Consider the following 18,874-nt stretch of genomic DNA (forward strand, 5'->3'; position numbering starts at 1 on the left):
GGAACAGGAAAGGGCATTGGCTGCAGCCCCATTCCCTGACAAAATGGATTTTCTTCTCACCAATACAAATATGCTGAGGTCACTGCTCTGCAGCTCCAATGCTCCCCGGGTCAGTGGGGTTTATTCTGAGCATTCCCTTCTGCTGGTAAAGGAAAAGGCAGGCAGATTTCCAATGCCCATCCTGGTGCTGCAGCCTCCCCCAAGGTCCCCAAGAAGAGAAGCTCAAGGCCATGCTCAGTGCTAGGTGTCCCAGAGCCCAGCAGAGCTGCTCTCCAGAGCAGACCAGAGCTGTTTCCAGGGCCCACCAGAGCTGATTCCAGAGCCCACCAGAGCTGGTTTTCAGACCATACCAGAGATGTTTCCCAGGACCTGAGCTCACCCCTAAGGCTACACCATCTTCACCAGTGCAGGGTGATACTTCCATGTCCTTCAGGCATGAAGGATCTTCCATGTACTACCCCTACAGTAATGTTTGAAGCCCAAAATAATTAATTCTCTAAATCCACCTTTTTCTGCCTCCTATGGACCACACACTGAGTTGGAAAAAAATACTGTACACAGAAAGCAGAAGAACCTGCATTAAAGGGAGGGAAAATGAGAAACAAAGGATTACATTTTTAGGTATGGGAAAACTACATGTGGTTGGTGTCAGATTGTGTGTCAGAAGAGGGTTTTTCCTGCACTATTATTCTCCCTCCACATTATTTTAAATAATGTCTAAGGAACTTTCCTGCTTTGTAAGGAATCCAAGATTAAAGGCAGCAAAGACTCACCCTTTGCACTGTCAGTCTTGTGAGTTGCCCCACACCATCAAGCTGCTCCACATCTCTTCACAGAAGAACTGAAAATAGCCCACAAATTATCATAATAAAACTGTCTGAAAACAGCAGGTGACAAATATAGTTTTATTTTTTATCATCTGGTAATACTGTGATAATATAAACTGTATAAAGCATGATAAAACTCTTCCATAAAACAGAGTAGGTACATATTATAAAATAAAAAATACAAATATTACATTACCAAAAGGAAAGATGACATTTAAAAGAAAATATTACAATAATAAATGGTACCATTTCCTTTCTGTATTCCAGAATTTATGAAAAATGTTTAAATTATGCAGCACTAAGATAAGTTACTTCTATTTTCTCTCTTGATGATTTTAAACATGCACTAACTCAAACAGAAATAAAACTTATTGATAATACAGGAAATGTTATTTAACCACAGAACTTTGCATGTAGACTTGGATCAACCTAGGCTGGTGGAGGTGCCCCTGCCCATGGCAGTGGGTGGAATGAAATCAATTTTAAGGTCCCTTCCACCCCAACCATTCCACAATTCTTAGGTGCAGTGGCTGTTAAAATAAATGCATTGTAATTATTTCCCTTTCCAAAGATTTACTGATTTTAGCAATTAAAGTTTTCAGAGGTGCAGCTGCATTTTCTGTGCATTTGTAGAGTTACAGCAATACTGGTTGAGATGGTACTAAAATAATCTCTGTCTATGCACAGTCTTTCATTATTCAAAGTACTAAGAATATATTTTTTAAATAGCCCTTAAGGCTTCACATTCTTACCTGGGCACATTTTACCAATCCCCAGTACACATTGCCACTGTCCCTTTGTAGAAATGTGTTGTTTTAATCATGCTCAAATTCAAAATCACTGTCAATTTATGAAGAAACATTCAGGTCAGAAATACACAAACTGACAATAATTTAACACATGGTTGCCAGTAGCTCAAGAGTTCAAGCAATGTAATTTTGAGAATTAAATAAGAAAAAGAAAATATCAGAGGTTTAGTTTTTGCTGAGCAGTACAGACATTCTCATATAGCAGTAAAGTAGATTTCAATTTTTTTTCCTAATTCCATCTTATCCTTGAAGCTATGCCCAGTTAACATCAATTAAAAATCAATTACCCCCCCCAAAAGAAACCAGTGTTTACAGTTTTGTAAGAAAACAAAAAGACACTGAACCCAATGATCTCCAACTAAGTCCACAGTTTTAAAAACTAGGATCTCAGCCTACTGAAATGTTTTTAGTTCTTAAAAAAAGCATTACAAACTGCTATTGGAACGTGAACATTCGCAAGAAGACATGTTCAGGAGTGTTGCACAGCCCTGTGAGGAGCAGGGACACTTCACTCAAGTCCTTTTGACTCCAGTTCCAAAGGCAGGAACAGTTTCTGGGTGGGGCAGGGCCAGGTACAGCCTCTACATGTGGTTGTTGTTGAGGTTGCTCTTGTTGAAGAACCTCCTGGCCTCCACACTGCTGAGGGACACAGAGCAGCGTGAGGGGTTCTGCTTCCTGTACTCGATGCTTTCCATCATCGCCTCCTTGATCACCTGCAGGGAACAACAGAGCCAGCAGGAAAAGTCACATTTGAACCACTTTGCAATGGGCAGGAACAGCCCCTTCTCCTGTTAACAGCAGCTGCTCCCACTTTTAGCTCTGCTCCATCACTGAGCAAAGGGATTGATGAGTTTTAGTACAAACAGTATTTCTTGAGTGTATAAAACACTGATTTTAATGTGGTTAATAAAAATATGAGGGAGGCCACTAACAGTAAAGAAATCACATGGAAATACACAGTATTTAAAAAACCCCAGTGAAACTCAGAAGGGTAAATCCAAGCACTAAGAAAATCCATATTTCAAGAATGTAGAAAGTAATTATGTTGAGAACAATTAAATCTTCACTTTTATTTCCTTTGTGCTGACGTAACAATTTTTCTTCACAATATTGATTAAAACCCCCATATTTTATCTGGGATGATAATTACACTTGTCACTCCGCAGATGTTGGGATCATGATGTCATGTTTTGCCAATTATCAATTACAAATAACTGTTACTGAGTTAGCTGATAAAGAAATTTCCTTCAGAGAAAACTTGTAGTGTCCTTTTTGTTCAATTAGACAAAATACCCAAGTATAAAATCCTGCACATCATGTTTACATCTTTAAGTCACCTTTGCTCAGTTAATCTTCAGTGGCTTTGGATGGTAAAATGGCAAAACTAAGGCAAGAACCGAGAACCAAGAACTAAGAAAATCAGGCAAACACTGAGGCAAAACCCTGTACCTTCTGTAGGGCAGATTTAGGGCTTTACTTACATCACCCACTCATCTCCCTGTAACAATCCAGGCCCTTTAACCCCCCATACTTACATCCATGTTATTTAGGGTGTTGAACTCCATGAGGTCATGGAGCCTTTTGAAAGCCTCATTAGGATACTGGAAGTTGAAGGTAGAGAAAGGTGTATCTGGATCATCAAAAATATCAAAGTCTGCAAAATCCTTCTCTTCTTGTGTTTCTCTGGGAACGCCTGCACAGGACAAACACAAAAATTCCATCCAAATGCTAGGGCTGAGGATTTATTACCTTATTTTTAACGGTTCCTTTGAATTATTTCTCTAAGGACTGCAGACAAAGCTTGAGTTGTTTCAGAGGCAAAACATTCCTAGTATATAACCATCAAGTGATTCCAGAGGAACAGATGGATTCAGCATCAGGACTTGTGAGCTCACCTGGAGCTTTGTACTTCCTGAAGTTGATGTTGGCCAGCACAAAGTGGATGATGGTTGGACAGTCCTTCTCCGAGGAGGTGTCCTTTGGTTTGAAAACATAGCACTCTTTCATGCCCTCCCGGTCAAACACGTTGGGGTCTATCTTGGGGAAAGGAAGCTTGTTCATTTTGGCCCATTTTTCAGCCAGCAGGATTTCCTGGAAAGAGAAAGATGCAGGTGCATAAAAGCTTCCACTGCAAAGTCAAGAGGTTTGCAGAGACAGGGATCATGTGGGCTGGTTAATGTAATCCATAAATTATGAAGTCTCCAACACAGGAAGACATGGAGGGAGCCCAGAGGAGCCACCAGGATGATCAGAGGGGTGGAACAGCTCTGCTGGGAGGAAAGGCTGCGAGAGCTAGGATTGTTCAGCCTGGAGAGGTGAAGCTTTGGGGTGACCTCACTGTGGCCTTCCAGGGCCTGAAGGAGCCAACAGGAAACATGGAGAGAGACTGTTTACGAGGGATGGAGTGACAGGACGAGGGTGGAATGGCTTCCCACTGGCAGAGGGCAGGGCTAGATGGGATATTGGGAAGAAATCCTTCCCTGTGAGGGTGGTTAGGCCCTGGTACAGGTTGACCAGAGAAGCTGTGGCTGCCCCATCCCTGGGAGTGTTCAAGGCCAGGTTGGATGGGGCTTGGAGCACCCTGGGCTAGTGGAAGGTGTCCCTGCCCATGGCAGGGGTGGGATGAGGTTAACATCCCTTCCAGACCAAACCATCCTGTAGTTCTCAGGACTAATCAAGTCCATCTCAGTGCAGATGACCCAACAAGACCAACTGATCACCTCACTCACCCTGCCCAGGCTCTACCACCTGCCACATGAGTCACAGGAAGGAATGTGGTCTGCCCCAGAAACCTGGGGGTGAATTTACAGAGTTGACAGTGAGGGAAAAGCCATCCATAATTTTACTTTGCAAAGCAGTACCAGTGCTGTGGCAACCACTGAGAGATCCTAAACATCAGGCTACACATTGTTGTACTCAGAGTCAATCCCCGCACACAGCAGCCTCTCAAAGCACACTGTGTGAAGAGCTCTGGAAAACAGGCTACTTTTTCCTCGTGACAACTCAGTAAACAAGATAATTTGTAAATAATGAGTCAAAAGCATGTAATGAGGGTGTGTGAGAGGGAGGAGAGGGAAGGTCAAACATCTTTAATCTTGGTTTTAAATGAAATAGGACCCTTCTTTGGACGACTGTTTTGGATACGCAAGAGATTAGGAGATAGTGGGTGTAAAATGGTAAACCAAGGCTCGAGTCATTGAGTTCAGCTGGCTAATTTCCCAATGGAGTAAAATATTAGAGTGCTACCATAGATACAGACCCACTTCTAAAGTGGCATTTTCCCTTTGCAATGCATCAATGGGACAGAACTGGTTCCTGTTCCTGTCCTCTGCCTCAGGAATACACCTGTGTCTGACTCAGCACACATCTACTTGTGCTCCGTAAACAATGGACCATTCCCTTCAACAAAGGCTTCTGGAAAACCTGAGGCACCATCTAATTTTCCCACCATTTTTTACTGGGTTAAGGAATCTTTTGCCTTTTGAAAATCACAGTTTAGAGAAAAACCTTCAGGATGCCACCTGACTGCTAATAAATCTATGTTCCCCAAAACAACTCAGAAAATTGCAGCTGACAAAGACAGAACGCTAAGGGTAGCAGGGGTGACCATATACAGCCTTTTGCACAGACTCCACCTGTGGAATGTTAAAAAAGGGAGGAAAAAGATGTTTCAGAGACAATAGCAGTGCTGTATCAGCAAATTTGGCTGCTGGGGCAAATACTTCACAAAAAAAGGAGATACATTCTTATGCAAATAGAATATTAAAGGAAAACAGACTCTGGGATTCAGTCATTTAAGTGAAAACAAAGGATCTCAAGCACTAGAAGTCTTCTCAGTGCTCTATTCTCTACAGTAGCCCCAAGAGACCTAGAGATTACAGAAATTTCTCCATTTTATTCTCCTGTAATTTGGCTTTACAGTTGGCAGCACTCATCTCAAACTCATTTTGCTACTGCTGTTATTTTCTAATGTTTTTCTGGGGGTTTTGTCACTCCATGGCAGGTGAAGGAAAAGAATTTTCTGTTTGTTCTAACTGAAATTAATCTGTAAAGCAACAAGGAATGCCAGTTGTTTCTCAAACAGGAATGTTTCCTGAGTTCCCTTAAAAATTATTTTAAAAATCCATTTGGGTTTGAAATAAATAAAGCCTCATTTTTGAGGATGGTAGAATCACTAACATTCAAAAACACCTCCAAGATCACACAGATCCACCAAATCCTGCCATGCCCACTAAACCACAGCACAAAGTGAGAACCTCACAGAAGTCTCTGAAGTGCTAGTTTTTCTGTAACTGTTTCCAAAATGATCCATGTTTGTTTCCAGAATGATCCATGTAAAGGCTTTGGGATCAGTTGGAGCTCTGTGACCTGCAGGTTATACAGACTGACAGCTGTGCTTTCTGCACCTCTGCATGGCAGCCATGGCACTTGCTCCCTGTTTTCCTGTTGCTGCTTTGCTCTGTTCTGGATGGATTTAAGAGTCCCACTTAAACCAGTGCTGGGATTATCCTGGTGAGATGTAAATGAACAGTTAGCACTGATTCCCAAAGGTTATTTAGCAATCCTGAGATGATGCATTTCTGCAAGATGATGACATGAAAGCATCCATTTACATCACAGCACACAGAGGACAGCAGCTGGGCAGAGGGAGAGTACAGCAGGGAAAATGACTTAATTGTTTAATTCTGACAGAAAATAAAACTCTGCAATCAGTGCCAAAGCAAAACTTCCATAAAAACAACCAAGCTCCTGCTTCAAAGGAATGTCATTATCCCTCTTTGTGCCAGTTGCCTCATGGAAGGCATGTAAACAGGAACTGAGGCACAGGGCAATATTCTGCCTTGATGTGGAAAGAAATATTCCAGAGCTGTAGATACAAAAAGCTGTAGGCCTTTCTGGGACCATGTGGGATAGAACTGAGTCACCTTAAACTCCTGAACCCAGGAAAGGAAGGGCCTGTGTCACTTACTTTGAAAGGAGGGCTGGAGTCACTGGGCCTGGCTGAGAAATCAAAGGAGATGATGAGATCCACTCCTCTTTGGGGCCTTAGGATGAGGGGGTAGGGCAGGTTAAAGGTCAGCCCACTGTCCACGATGTGGATCTTCTTGCTCTTCACATCCAGGGGCTCATAGATCCTCTCAAACTCATCAGGATCTGCATGGAACACAGGAAAACCAAGCAGGGACATCTGACTTAAGAACTGAGGCTCTCATGAGCTTTCCAGTGTCTCCCTTAGTTCTGGAGAGAGCATGGAATTTGAACTGCAGAGTGTATCCCAGGTAAACACACCATGAATTCAAGTGTAACTAAAACTCTTAAAAACTGGAAAATGAGGTGAAAAGCCAGAACTAGAAGGGCCCTCAGGAGGCCAAGTGCAAGAGGCAGACCCAGAGGTGGCTTGAGGTGAACCAAAAGGGACAAACACCCAGGTTTGATCCCAGCCCTCCCACCCTCACTTCATCATCCCAAACAATCAATACACAAAGGAAAAAGTTTATGGGATATTCAGAGACATCAGGGGTGTCACAAGATGGTCCCAGACTCTGTTCAGTGGTGCCAGTGACAGGATGAGGAGCAATGGCCATAAACCAAAGCACAAGTTCCACCTCAACACAAGGAAGAACTCCTTTCCTTGAAGGGTGCAGAGCCCTGGAACAGCCGCCCAGGAAGGGCACAGAACTCTCTGGAAACATCCCAAACCCACCTGGATGTGCCCCTGTGTCACCTGCTCTGGGTAACCCTGCCTGGGCAGGGGGCTGGTCTGGGTGATCTCCAGAGATCTTCCAACCCTAATATTCTGTGGTTCCCTCAGTGTCCTATAACACCTGCCCAAACCTATTCTCCTAGGTTCCCTCCCAACCCCACATTATTCCCAGCTCTCCCAAATTTGTCCAAAAATCCTTAATGTGGCTCTGCCCTCCCATGACTCTCGTCCGTGTCTGGTTCTGCTCATTAAATTGGGACTATCAGGTCTTGTTTTCAAACCTGCACCAGACCTAATGACCTCACACTCATCAGTCTCCCAGGAACAAAAAGAATTAGTGACCCATATCTATAACTTAGGCACTGGACAGAATTCCCTGTCAGCCACTTGCTGCTGGTGCTGTGCCAGTGTGGTATCCACTGCTCTTCTCTCTAAGCCCTACCTGATGTTTCCTCTAACTCAAACATTCCCTTGGGTGCAGCTCAGGAAAAACCAATCATTTTTCCTGTGTGTCTTCACACACTATGGATACCAGAAAATGAAAGTCTGTGGATACTACTAAACTATCCCTGCTGTACTTAAAACTTTTCCCCTCACAGTCTTTTCTTGTTCCAGGCCTTACAAATATTTCCAGTGCATGGTTTTGCTTTTTAACAAAGATCTAATGCTCATATCTGTAGAGGGCAGTGTAATGTAAGGAATGCTGGATAGAAAAATATAATTATTTCTGCTACAATTGAATTTCCTGGCACCTACTTATTGACAATGATAGTAATCTGAAAAGGGGAAAAAAAAGGTATTTTTTAAGCAAATAAAATCCATCAAAAATAATTCTTACTCTTGTCCCTGTCATTTCAGGAACATCATGTTGTGAGCAACAAACAAAATCTTAAAACAAATTCCTTTTTTTTTTTCTGTTGCTATTTACAAGAGGACCTTTTTCTAAGTAATGAGGCACCATTTCCCTACTATTTGCCTTGATTTCTAAAGGAAAGAACATTTCTAAATCATTGCCTATTGCTAAAGGGCTATGTGTGTTTATAAACCTATTTTAGAAGCAGATATATTTAATAATCATGAATTAGCATAAATGAATGAAAATATATCAGTATTTATCAAATTCATCACAATTTAAAAAAAACAGTAAAAAACCCACACTGACTACAGTTCACTTTAGCACACGTAGACCAATTTGGTTTTCTTCTTCTTGTTCAAAGACATGTTAAACATAATTTAACCCTTGCTCTCACTAGAACTTCTAAGGAATTGCAAAAATATATTTGTTCAGGTTTTGTCTTTTCTTAAGTTACAAAAAATAAATTTCAAAGATCCTTTAATCAAGAACAGCATCATCTATAACAGTGTTTGTGATGGGATTATTATTACTGCCACACAAACTTCCTCCCAACACTGAAGAACGAGATGAATCCTATTGCTTACAGTCCATATGACCTTATAAGCAAATTTATCAAAATAAAATCACTATATTTTAACGGAGAAAACATCTTAATATTGTCAATAAATTTATAACAGCCATCTAAGTGGGTTTCAGTAATCACAGTCTTTATAGAATCCCGGAATCCCAACCTGGAACATGAATTTTCAGCCTTTTAGGAAAGATGCATTCCTATTCCAGCACCTTTCAGCCCATCAAACAGCAAGCTGGGAGAAAATGGGAGGATGTGGCAGTTGAGGACAGGATTTAGTGGCAGTGCTGGGTTGATGGTTGGATATGATGATCTTAAAGGTCTTTTCCAGACGTAACAAATCTGTGGGTCTGTGTTTACTAGTCCAGCTCTATGTTTAGCCAGCTCAGTCCCAGCAATGGGATACACAGACAGATATTTGTTAGGAAATCATAAAGAGGGCATGTCCTAGAGACCACATCTTCCACAGATGGCAGCTCCAGTGAAATGAGGAGAAGGGCATTTGCTACTGACGTCCTTCTACTACAACTGTTTCCATAAATACTGAAATAAGGAAGCAGAGATTAGGGGTTATTTTTCCCCATTGTTATGCACTTGGCATCTTCTCAAATTGTTCTGGTGTGTTGTAACACCAAGAAAAGAAACAGAACAACTCTGAGTTCACAATGAAATCATTCCTGATGAAATAAGAAAATGCTTAGCATTATCTCCACAAATAGAATCTGTGGAAAAGCAAAGCCAAGGGTTTTACTTCCAGACCAAACAGCTGGGATCTCTGCTGCAGGCACTGCAGAGCCTAAATTCAATCCTCAGTAATGACTGTAAGATTGCCTCAGGTCAGCCACAGTTCATCCTCTGCAGAGGGTTTGGGACAACTGGAGATGGAAAGTATTATTGATATCCTTTTTGATTCACTTATTTCTCCTTTGGAGTGTCTGGAAATAAAGGAGAGTAAGTCTTAAAGCAATATGGACTTCTCTCTGCACTCAAGCTGACAGGTAAACTGCCAGTGTTAGGAATAAATATGCACAACTTAAATGCATGCAGTGCCACAGTAATCTAAGGATTTAAATTTTACACCACAGTCTCCTTTTATCTGTGCCTCTGGGCTCCTCAGCTCTTCCATGTATTAGGAAAACTCACAGCACTAAAATGTGGATACTCATCACATTACTGAATGACTACATTTTATTTTAACTACTGACATTTCAAGGGGATTTTAACTATTCTTGACTATACTGCAACCACTCACAGTTGTCAGATCTGAGTTGTTACTGCAGGTTTATGAATGTGGGCTCTGGCTAACAGCAAAAAACTGCAGTCATATCAAACTTTTCCCATGTTAACCCACAGAAGTTTCAGGCAATCCTAAGTAATTGTGTCAGAGGTGCTCTGTCAAACCAGCATTTTGTTTCCATCTAAATCAAATCCCAGGAAGTTGATAGTTCATTCAGAAGACTATCCACGTGTCTTAATTATGCAAAATTCTCATCAACTGTCATTTTTTCCAACCATAAATTTCCTACCCACTTTCCTGCCTCTTTTTCTAAGTACTATAAATATTAAGACTACCCAGTTGTAAACACCTCTGAGATGACAGAAATATTTAGAAAGTGGAATCCAGATGGAAATTACTCTTCAAGCCCTGCAAGGGATTTGTTACATTAACAAATACACATTAGAGTATGGCTGCTACTTAAGCTTTTAAATGACATCTGGTATTTACTGTTGTTTAATGAGGGGTTGGGACAATCTCCTTCCCCTGAATAGGAAATGAGTGCTGAGGAGAATGTGCTGTCACCAGGGATGGTTGGTAGGACTGTGCTGTGAGGAACATCCTGGAAGGAACACCCCCTTCAGAGAGCTGTAGTTGTTCTTTGCTTGATGGATCACAGAATCATGGGATGGGATGGGATGGGATGGGATGGGATGGGATGGGATGGGATGGGATGGGATGGGATGGGATGGGATGGAAGGGACCTTGAAACTGCTCAGTGCCACCCCTGCCATGGGCAGAGATGCCTTCCACTATCCCAGGCTGCTCCCAGCTCTGTCCAGCCTGGTCTTGGACACTTCCAGTGCCAGAAGAACACTAAGAAATGAACTACCTTTCACTGAGCAGATTGCAGTGAACACTAAGGCAAAGGCTCCAAAATCCTAACCTAATGCAATTATTCTTCACAGCTACTGTCCCACACACCACATCCCTCATGGAGTAGGGGAAGACTTTGAACTTCTTTTGCAAATGCATATTTTTTTGAAATTCTTATCATCTATCTGCACTCTTGCTTAAGCCAATATGAAATGTGGATGCACCTGCATATCAGGGACCATGGAATGGGAGTGGTTTGTCAGGTGGATTCACACTGGGAAGAACATGGTGTCAGCAAAGTAAGAATCTATCAGCTGTGTCAGGGCAGGGTCAGGCTGCAGCTTAGGGAAAGGTTCTTCCTCTAGAGAGTGGCCAGGTTCCCCTGTGAATGACTGTGAATGACAGACGCAAGACTGCCAGAGCTCCAGGAGCTTTTGGACAACACTCTCAGGGATGCACAGGGTGGGACTGTTGGGGTGTCTGGGCAGGGCCAGTGGTTGGACTCCATGATCCTGGTGGATCCCTTCTAAAATTCACTGATTCTGCGATCCTACAAGTGAAGAAGTGTGTTGCCTCCAGGGGTTTTTCAAAAGACAAAGACAGCAGATGAGCTAAAAAGGTTTTGCAACAGGGAAGCCCTGCAGGAGAACAAGGAAAGATTTAATTTCCACCAGCAGGCTTAGAATTATTAAGAACCAAGGAAAAACCTGGATACCCTTTGAGAAGACAAAGACAGTGAGAAAGTGGATGTAACAAAGGGCACCATACAGAAAAGCAGTTTGGACCCCTTCTGCCAAACGAAGAGCCACTGTCCCTCTAGTGGCTGTTTCACATGCTGTGTCAAGGGACAGGGCAGGGAGCAGACAGAAGTCACTGTGTGATGCCCTTTGAGCCTCCCAGTCCCCTCATAAGCTCTACAGTCCCCATGGTGCTGTTGTGACCCTCCTGGTGTGATGTTACCACGCCAGGAACTGCTGGCTGCCTCTGGCTTAATTAAAAACCAAACACAGCACCAGTGTTCTGGGAACTGACCTGCGACTGCTGCTGGCTCCTCCTCTTCCAGGGACTCCTGGGTAAGCAGCTCTGCCAGAGGGGAAAGGGGGTAGCAGCTGTTGAGGTTGAGCCCCAGCATGAAGTTGTGCACCTTGCCAGCACGGCCCTCGCGCGTGTTGAACAGGGCGCTGTCCCCCACCAGGGCCATCAGCATGCGCTGCACCCAGCTCTCCTGGCTGCTCTCCTGCAGCCTCTCCCGGCACTCCCGCTTTGCCTCAGCGCCCTCAGTGCCTGCACACAAAATAGAAAACACCCAGCATTGAAACATTTATATAAACAGGTATTTAAACATAGAAAGTGTTACCTCAGCATTTCAGGGCTATAAAATAAAGGACTTTCGAAAATACAAAACTTCTTTCAACAAGCCAGGGGCTGGATGATGGAGCTTTGCCACAGTGATTTCAGAGGAGTGCAGAGAATCCATTCTTTCAACTTCACAGCCCTGTGAAACCTTTCATTTACACCACAATAGTGTGGATGTGTTCATCAGGAAAATAGACTGGGAATATTAGATGACCTGAGCAAGACTTAATTAGTCTGAGGGCTTTCTCTGTAAGCTCTGCCGGGCTCAGGGACAGACCTGAGCTAATATGATCCACACTTGATGTAGACATAAATTCATCTAGATGTACATTGACAGCCTTCTCCATCTTTCCTGCCTATTACAAATCCAGCTTTCCTCAAGAAAGCAGAGTTAGTCTGCATAAAAGATAATGTTATAGCATAGGAATTATAAAATACCTGACATTATCATTACAGTAAACTGTAAACTACAATTAATATATGGCTTTAATTAACTAGAGAGTACAATGAAAGATCCAGACTTAGATGTCAGCAGTTGGAGCTTGCAGTAAAAATTACCTGGACTGGCACCACCCTGCATTCATTTACCTGTCAAAACTTGACTTTTTGGGGTGTTTTGGATAAGAAAATAATTCAGACTCAACCTTCATACTTTAAATCCAGCTTTTAACTTGCCTCTTTAACCCAAGCTTTATAAGAGCTGAGCTTTATATAAGTAGAGAGAAAACAAGCATCAGAGAAGTCCAACATCTCTCCAATAACATTCTATGAAGTGAGAAGGATTTCCAAGTGTTTACAGTCCCAGATTTGTTGGTTGTTCACTATGGCTACAAACTAGGAGAGAAGTGTGTTTGGTGCTGGCTGTAGTGTCTAAACAGGAAATCCACAAATAAACACAAAACCTGGTACCACCTACGGTTTTACACATAAGGGGACTTGAAGAGGCAATCACTGAGCTGAGCTAATGACATAATTCACTGTCTCACCACACAGGATTTTCTTTTCTTCTGTAGATACTGAAATCATAAACAGCTGCATTCCCATCTTTGTTCCACTTGTTAAAAATAAAACCAGATTTTTGCAGGTGAAAATCATCCCAAAAATATCATCAAATACAGAAAGCTGACTAAGACACCAGAAATCTCCAGGTACTTTAGGTAATTAGAGATAATTGTAAATAAACTTTTCTTCCCACTGCCCAACATTCCCTTTTGGTTGTGCCTCTTCTGGGCACCTGGATTTGGGCATTGTTACAAACATTGTGCCATGCATGAGGAATTTCCTGTATCAGATGGCATTTGTAAAGGTCCTAGAAGACACCTGTGAATGTTGGAAATACACATTAAACCATTCTCAGGTAAATATTGGATCAGGAAACCCTTGAAAACAATGGATAGTGTTGGTTTAGGGGGCTGGCAGCAATTCCTAGGTGCCTCTGAGCTCAGCAGTTTCCTGGAAACGGACTTCTGGAGAGCTCTGGCCCAGCAAACAACGTTTTTGGTGTTTCCACATTTATGTGGAATTCCAGACACGTGTGAGAAAATCACCTGATGATTAGCTTGAGCAGGAGACATGAAGTGAAGCCCGGAGCCTCCTGGGGTCTTTTGTTCTCTATTTTGCTGAGGCACACCACAGCTGATGGAAAAAGGAAATGATGAAATGAAATCTGAGCATTTTCTTACCTTTTGGATGCTGTGATTCATCTTCACTGTCTGAGCTGTCGTTGCTCACAAGGTGCTTTAGCCTAATATTTTCTGTTGAAAGAAATATAAATTCCTTTAAACTTCTGGGGTTTAACTGGCAGAACAGTTAAGAATTTCAAAACAATCTGAGTCATAAAATTTTCATCATCTTTGTAATAGAAAATAGAGCTGTGGACATTAGAATGTGAGCAGCAGGTATTGGATTTAACCTGCAATTTTTGGGCTGAAAAAGAAAATGTAACCCTAAAACAGTACCTCCCACTCCCCTCTACATCATATACCTGACACACCTTATTCACCTTCATTAAAATGTAGATGTTTAGTTTCTGTCCTCTCAGTAGCTCTTATTGAACTAGGAAAACATTACAGTGGTGCCAGGGTGGCACTGGGATATCTCCAGCTCTGGTCCAAACTGTGGTTCAAGTCATGTGAGTATTTTTACATCTGATCCCACTTCAAAGAATATTTTTTAAATTATATGTGAAACGAGTCACAGATGACAGATAACATTTTATGTCTCACTATCTTTCAAAAGCAGACTTTTCCATGATCACATTTATTGATAGGGATCCTCTGTGAGGAGGTGTTAACACTCATGGGTTGTATCAGAAATAGGAACCTGAAGGTCTCATTCTTACCCATAAAGAAGAGATTATCAAACAGCTGAATTCTATCCATTAGGAGGCAGACAGAGGTTATTATTTAAAAACTATCTCAATCTACATTTTCTCTTCTTGCTCTTCAGAAAGATCTGGCTGTCTAGGACAATTTATTTATTGGTCAGATCTTCCCCTGTAATGCTGCCTTCTCAATAGGAAACAAAAACATAAAAACCCTTTAATCATTAACTACATTCTCAAATAAAATTTGATAAAGTCCATCCAAACCAAGCCACATCTGTTTCTTTACAGTCATCTTGCCATTTGTGTGCCAGGAGTGAAACTAAATTTGCAATCAATTTGCAAGCAAAGGATCAGACACCAACAGGCTTTGATTAGAATGGAGCAATTTAACAACCCAGAGATAAGAACGTTCAGGTGCTTTCTGCTAATCCCTTTAATAACACAGCCCAATGTCAAGAGACTACACAAGTAACTATCAAATGCTTGTCAGCTTCTGCTCTCCAAAAATTACACAACATAAAGATAGGATTCTATTAACTACCAGAAAAGAGCTGGATAGATGCATGTGACTTTCAGCAGTTATGACTGACCAGAAACAAAATTGAAAGAAAGTTCCCAACGCTCATTCCCCACATCAGTAGCATCCAGCAGTGCCAGCAACTAAAGGTAATTAATTCCACATTCTTAAATGACTACCAGCAGTGCCATCCTTTCACAGAGGGAGAATCTTCCTAGTAATTTCTCTGCATAATGGAATTATTTACTAATGGTACCTAGTTCTTCTTCCATGGTGGGCCCTTTATTCTGAGAATTGGAGACACCAAGGACTCTGTTAAATAAGATTGAAAATGCACTGCCCCAGACACCTGAAAGAGGAAAAAAAAAAACAGTGAATGGTGCTTGGCAAAAGGAAAATGAACTCCATGTATTTTAATAAGCACTATTTAAGCAGTTGTTTGCCCTCTGAACACGCCTCTGAGTTTGGAGCAGGCCAAGTCATAAGCTCAGATGTCCAAATCAGAACAGAAACCCATGGAAATAAGAAACAAATAAACAATGCAAATCCATACATATCTCTGAAATCTTTGAAATTAATGTCTTCCAACGAACTGAGAGCTCCTTTCAGATTGCCCCTAGCTAAAACGCAAGGGGTTCTCCTCAGGGGGTGGCAGCTCCAACAGCGGCACACACCACAGTGAGAACTAACAGGCGGACACTTCTTCAGGGACTGTTTGAGTGCCCCACGTTGGGCGCCACTTGCCGCAGCAGGGTGGATGTTGGGGTGTCACGACCTTCCTGAAAATGCGTCCTGAGAAGGACGGCTCTCAGAGGCACAGGCACGTCCTTCTCCTGGCCTTGCAAAAGGTGTCCGGCTCGGCAGCAGCTCTCTCCCAGGCGACGCAGGGAAGAAAGGACTAGAGCTCTCTAGCTAGAGCTCTGGCTAGCAATTCCACAGAGAGATCAGCCTTTATTAGTACAGGGCCCTCTGCAAAGGGGGCTAGCACAGAAGCTCCACTCAAATGGGGAAAAACTAGGGTTTATATAGGATAGGAGAGGGGCGGGGAAAACTTGGATATGTAACAGGATGGAGTGATGGGGAAGAACGCCTGTGGGGTGCAACAGTTTAACATGTAACACCAAAGGGTTTCTGGGAGAGACACTTTTCTCACTGTGAGGGAAAGTGCCTGGCCTATGATGAAGCTCTCCAGGGGAGCGCCAACTTCTTGTCTCACATTTTGTGTGACTGCATTTAAAGTCCATGAACTACTGAAATTGCTTGTATTTTTAAGCCTCTTTCTGTCACATACTCACCCATCAGGAAATGCAAGGGATTTTCGGCGTATTTCTTCACCACTGTCCCCATAAAAAACTTGCTTCCAAACAAATCAGGAGACATGAAAGTACCATACTTGGCCATTCCAATTTCATATGGACTGAATTCCACCCAGTCTGCAAAGTCAGAAACAAAACTGTGCTCAGTCAGAAATCTTAGCCTGAATAGAAACAGAGAAGGAAAACACAGAAATGCAAAGAAAACTTAGTGAAATGGGAAGCCAAATAACCATTAGGAATATCAAATCAAGGTCAGTGATTTGATCAGCAGGGAAAGAATCCTCATTCTCTCTTACCACAGTAAACTTCGGTGAAAAGAATGAGGTTGGAAAAGCAGAGGTATAAAAGGGGAGATCACAAATGAGGAACACACAGTGACGTCTGGTTTTCATCCCCTGCTTCAGCATGATTCCCTGCCACATGTGGGTCTCAGCTCCAAGCTGCCTTTCCTTCAATGCAATTCCACTAAAAATATGGAGAGCAGTGACAGAGGTGGCACAAAACCAATCATTGAATATGCCAAGGGTTGTGAAATATTCTAGCAGAGACATTTGGATTCTACCCAAAACTAAAGTTTCCTGGGAAATCCAATATCAAAAGGCAAAGGTGAGAGGCAGCTGATAAACTTATCAATTCAAACATTGCCAAAGATCTTTAAAAGTCTATTTTATTGAACAAAGAGCTCAAGAAAAATATGGAGTAAAATGTTCAAATGCATTTTCTGATCTTAGCAGAAAATATCAGAAGTGATTTGCATTCTATTGATGCAGGCCTTTGAAAATGGCCTTAGCTGACTCAGTCTTAGCTGACTTGGAAACACTTTTTTTGATACCAGTGGAGTTGCTTCCATCAGAGAGTTCAAAAAGGAAGCAAATAACAAACAAAACATATCTTCTCTTTTTAGCATTTCACTCATTCATCTATTTCACCTTCCCTATTTTTAGCAGGGATTGATTTGATTGGAAATAAATCAGAAGGAATTCTGAAAAAGAACAGCAAAAGAGACAGCTTTGAAACATCCCCACATGTCATGGAATGCCATCCACCCTCAGGATATTCCTGCTGACATGTGGGGCAGGAGGTGAACACTTGTCCTGAAAAGGAAAGATTTAATCATGACTGCTGGGAGTTTAATTTCACAGGGTAATGCTTATCTGCTTATCTGCTGAGTTAAGTCAAACACAACATCCTATTTTCCAAATATCACCCACAAATCTTCACATTCACTGGAACAGAAGGAAATTCCTCTAAAGACCAAGTTCAGGAATTTCATATTTCCTTTTATCTGTGTAAACATGAATTAACATATATGTATTCAGAAACAGAGTGACAGCAAACCTGAACTGAGAAATAGAATTAAGTAGTTCATCTAAAACCCAAAATATTCCTATTTTCAAACAAAAAGGTACCAGTTTCCTAAGTAGCAAAGTTCAAGACACATTTTCCCATGAAATAGCCTAATTTACAATTCCTCATTTTCATTTCCAACAAAACTTTGACAGCAACATCTCCAAATAACTATTTTAGGAAATACAATGATGTATAAACCTGAGGCAAACCACCTGGCACTTCCCATTCCACTCTTGTATATAACTATATATAGATACACACATCCTTATCTTTGTATAACATCTTCCACAACTGGACCCACTCTCAACTGAAGTTACCAGAGGGGATTAAAACCTATCTAATAAATACAAGTAAAAGGGATTTTCTGTGTTACCAACAGCACTTCACACTGGGCAAGAAGTGAAAAAGAGGCATTATTTGTTTGTCCAGTTTTAATCACAAAACCATTAAAGTTGGTAAAGGCCTCCAAGATCATTGAGTCTAACTGTTCATTTCACCCTTCTCTAAAAGAGAAGGTGACTGAGACATCTTCCTTTCCCTGTTTGACATACTAATTTAAACATCTTTTCCCTGTTGGAGTCACCAGGTTTCTCTTTGGCTCGGCACTCCTACCTGAATACGTGATCACCCATCCCTGAGTAACTTCTTATCACTGTCCGATTCCCAGAAGTCAGATGCAATTATTCTCAGGTGCATTAAAAAAAAAAGGGTTTTTAACCAGCCACACACCTCTCTCCTTGCCACAAGTGACTCAACACAGATTGAGAACACACCTGCAAACATCAGCTCTGAGACATCTGGTTTGACATGTAGACAGGTGAAGAGTGGCAGAGCACACTGGGCATTACTGACCTTCTCTTTCATATTGCTCAGAGTGGTGTCCATCCTCTGCAGGAAAAGAAAGACATTGGTCCCAAACACATCCTGTAAAGGCCTGCTGATACATTTATATAAAGTTTTTCACTAATGTGTCAGGTTCTAATTTAAATTAAACATCTGTGCATTTTTTTCATCCCCTGGTGAACAGGGACTTTCAACAACCTCACACAAACATTAACAGCCCTTCAGCAACAGAATTATATACATCTGCCACTAAAAGCTGTGTTGTGTCTTTTTCAGTTTTAAATTGTGTAAAACCCACTATCAGTGT

At 41.8% G+C, this 18,874-nt stretch overlaps 1 protein-coding gene across 2 annotated transcripts in view; it reads right to left on the minus strand.

The window, feature by feature from the left end:
* Positions 1-886: 886 nt before the first annotated feature.
* Positions 887-18,874, minus strand: part of PLA2G4A (phospholipase A2 group IVA) — a 71,198-nt gene continuing 53,210 nt past the window's right edge. For both annotated transcript variants that reach the window (XM_015636328.2, XM_015636329.3), the window contains exons 11-19: positions 18,498-18,612; positions 16,354-16,491; positions 15,315-15,407; positions 13,898-13,969; positions 11,892-12,143; positions 6,606-6,790; positions 3,532-3,727; positions 3,172-3,329; positions 887-2,349 (exon numbers count right to left, since the gene is read on the minus strand). In XM_015636328.2, coding sequence (XP_015491814.1) covers positions 2,218-2,349; positions 3,172-3,329; positions 3,532-3,727; positions 6,606-6,790; positions 11,892-12,143; positions 13,898-13,969; positions 15,315-15,407; positions 16,354-16,491; positions 18,498-18,612 — 1,341 coding nt within the window. In that variant the 3' untranslated portion in view covers positions 887-2,217. The remainder of the gene's footprint in view (positions 2,350-3,171; positions 3,330-3,531; positions 3,728-6,605; positions 6,791-11,891; positions 12,144-13,897; positions 13,970-15,314; positions 15,408-16,353; positions 16,492-18,497; positions 18,613-18,874) is intronic.

The sequence above is a fragment of the Parus major genome, chromosome 8, assembly GCF_001522545.3.
Source record: "Parus major isolate Abel chromosome 8, Parus_major1.1, whole genome shotgun sequence".
Lineage (NCBI taxonomy): Eukaryota > Metazoa > Chordata > Aves > Passeriformes > Paridae > Parus > Parus major.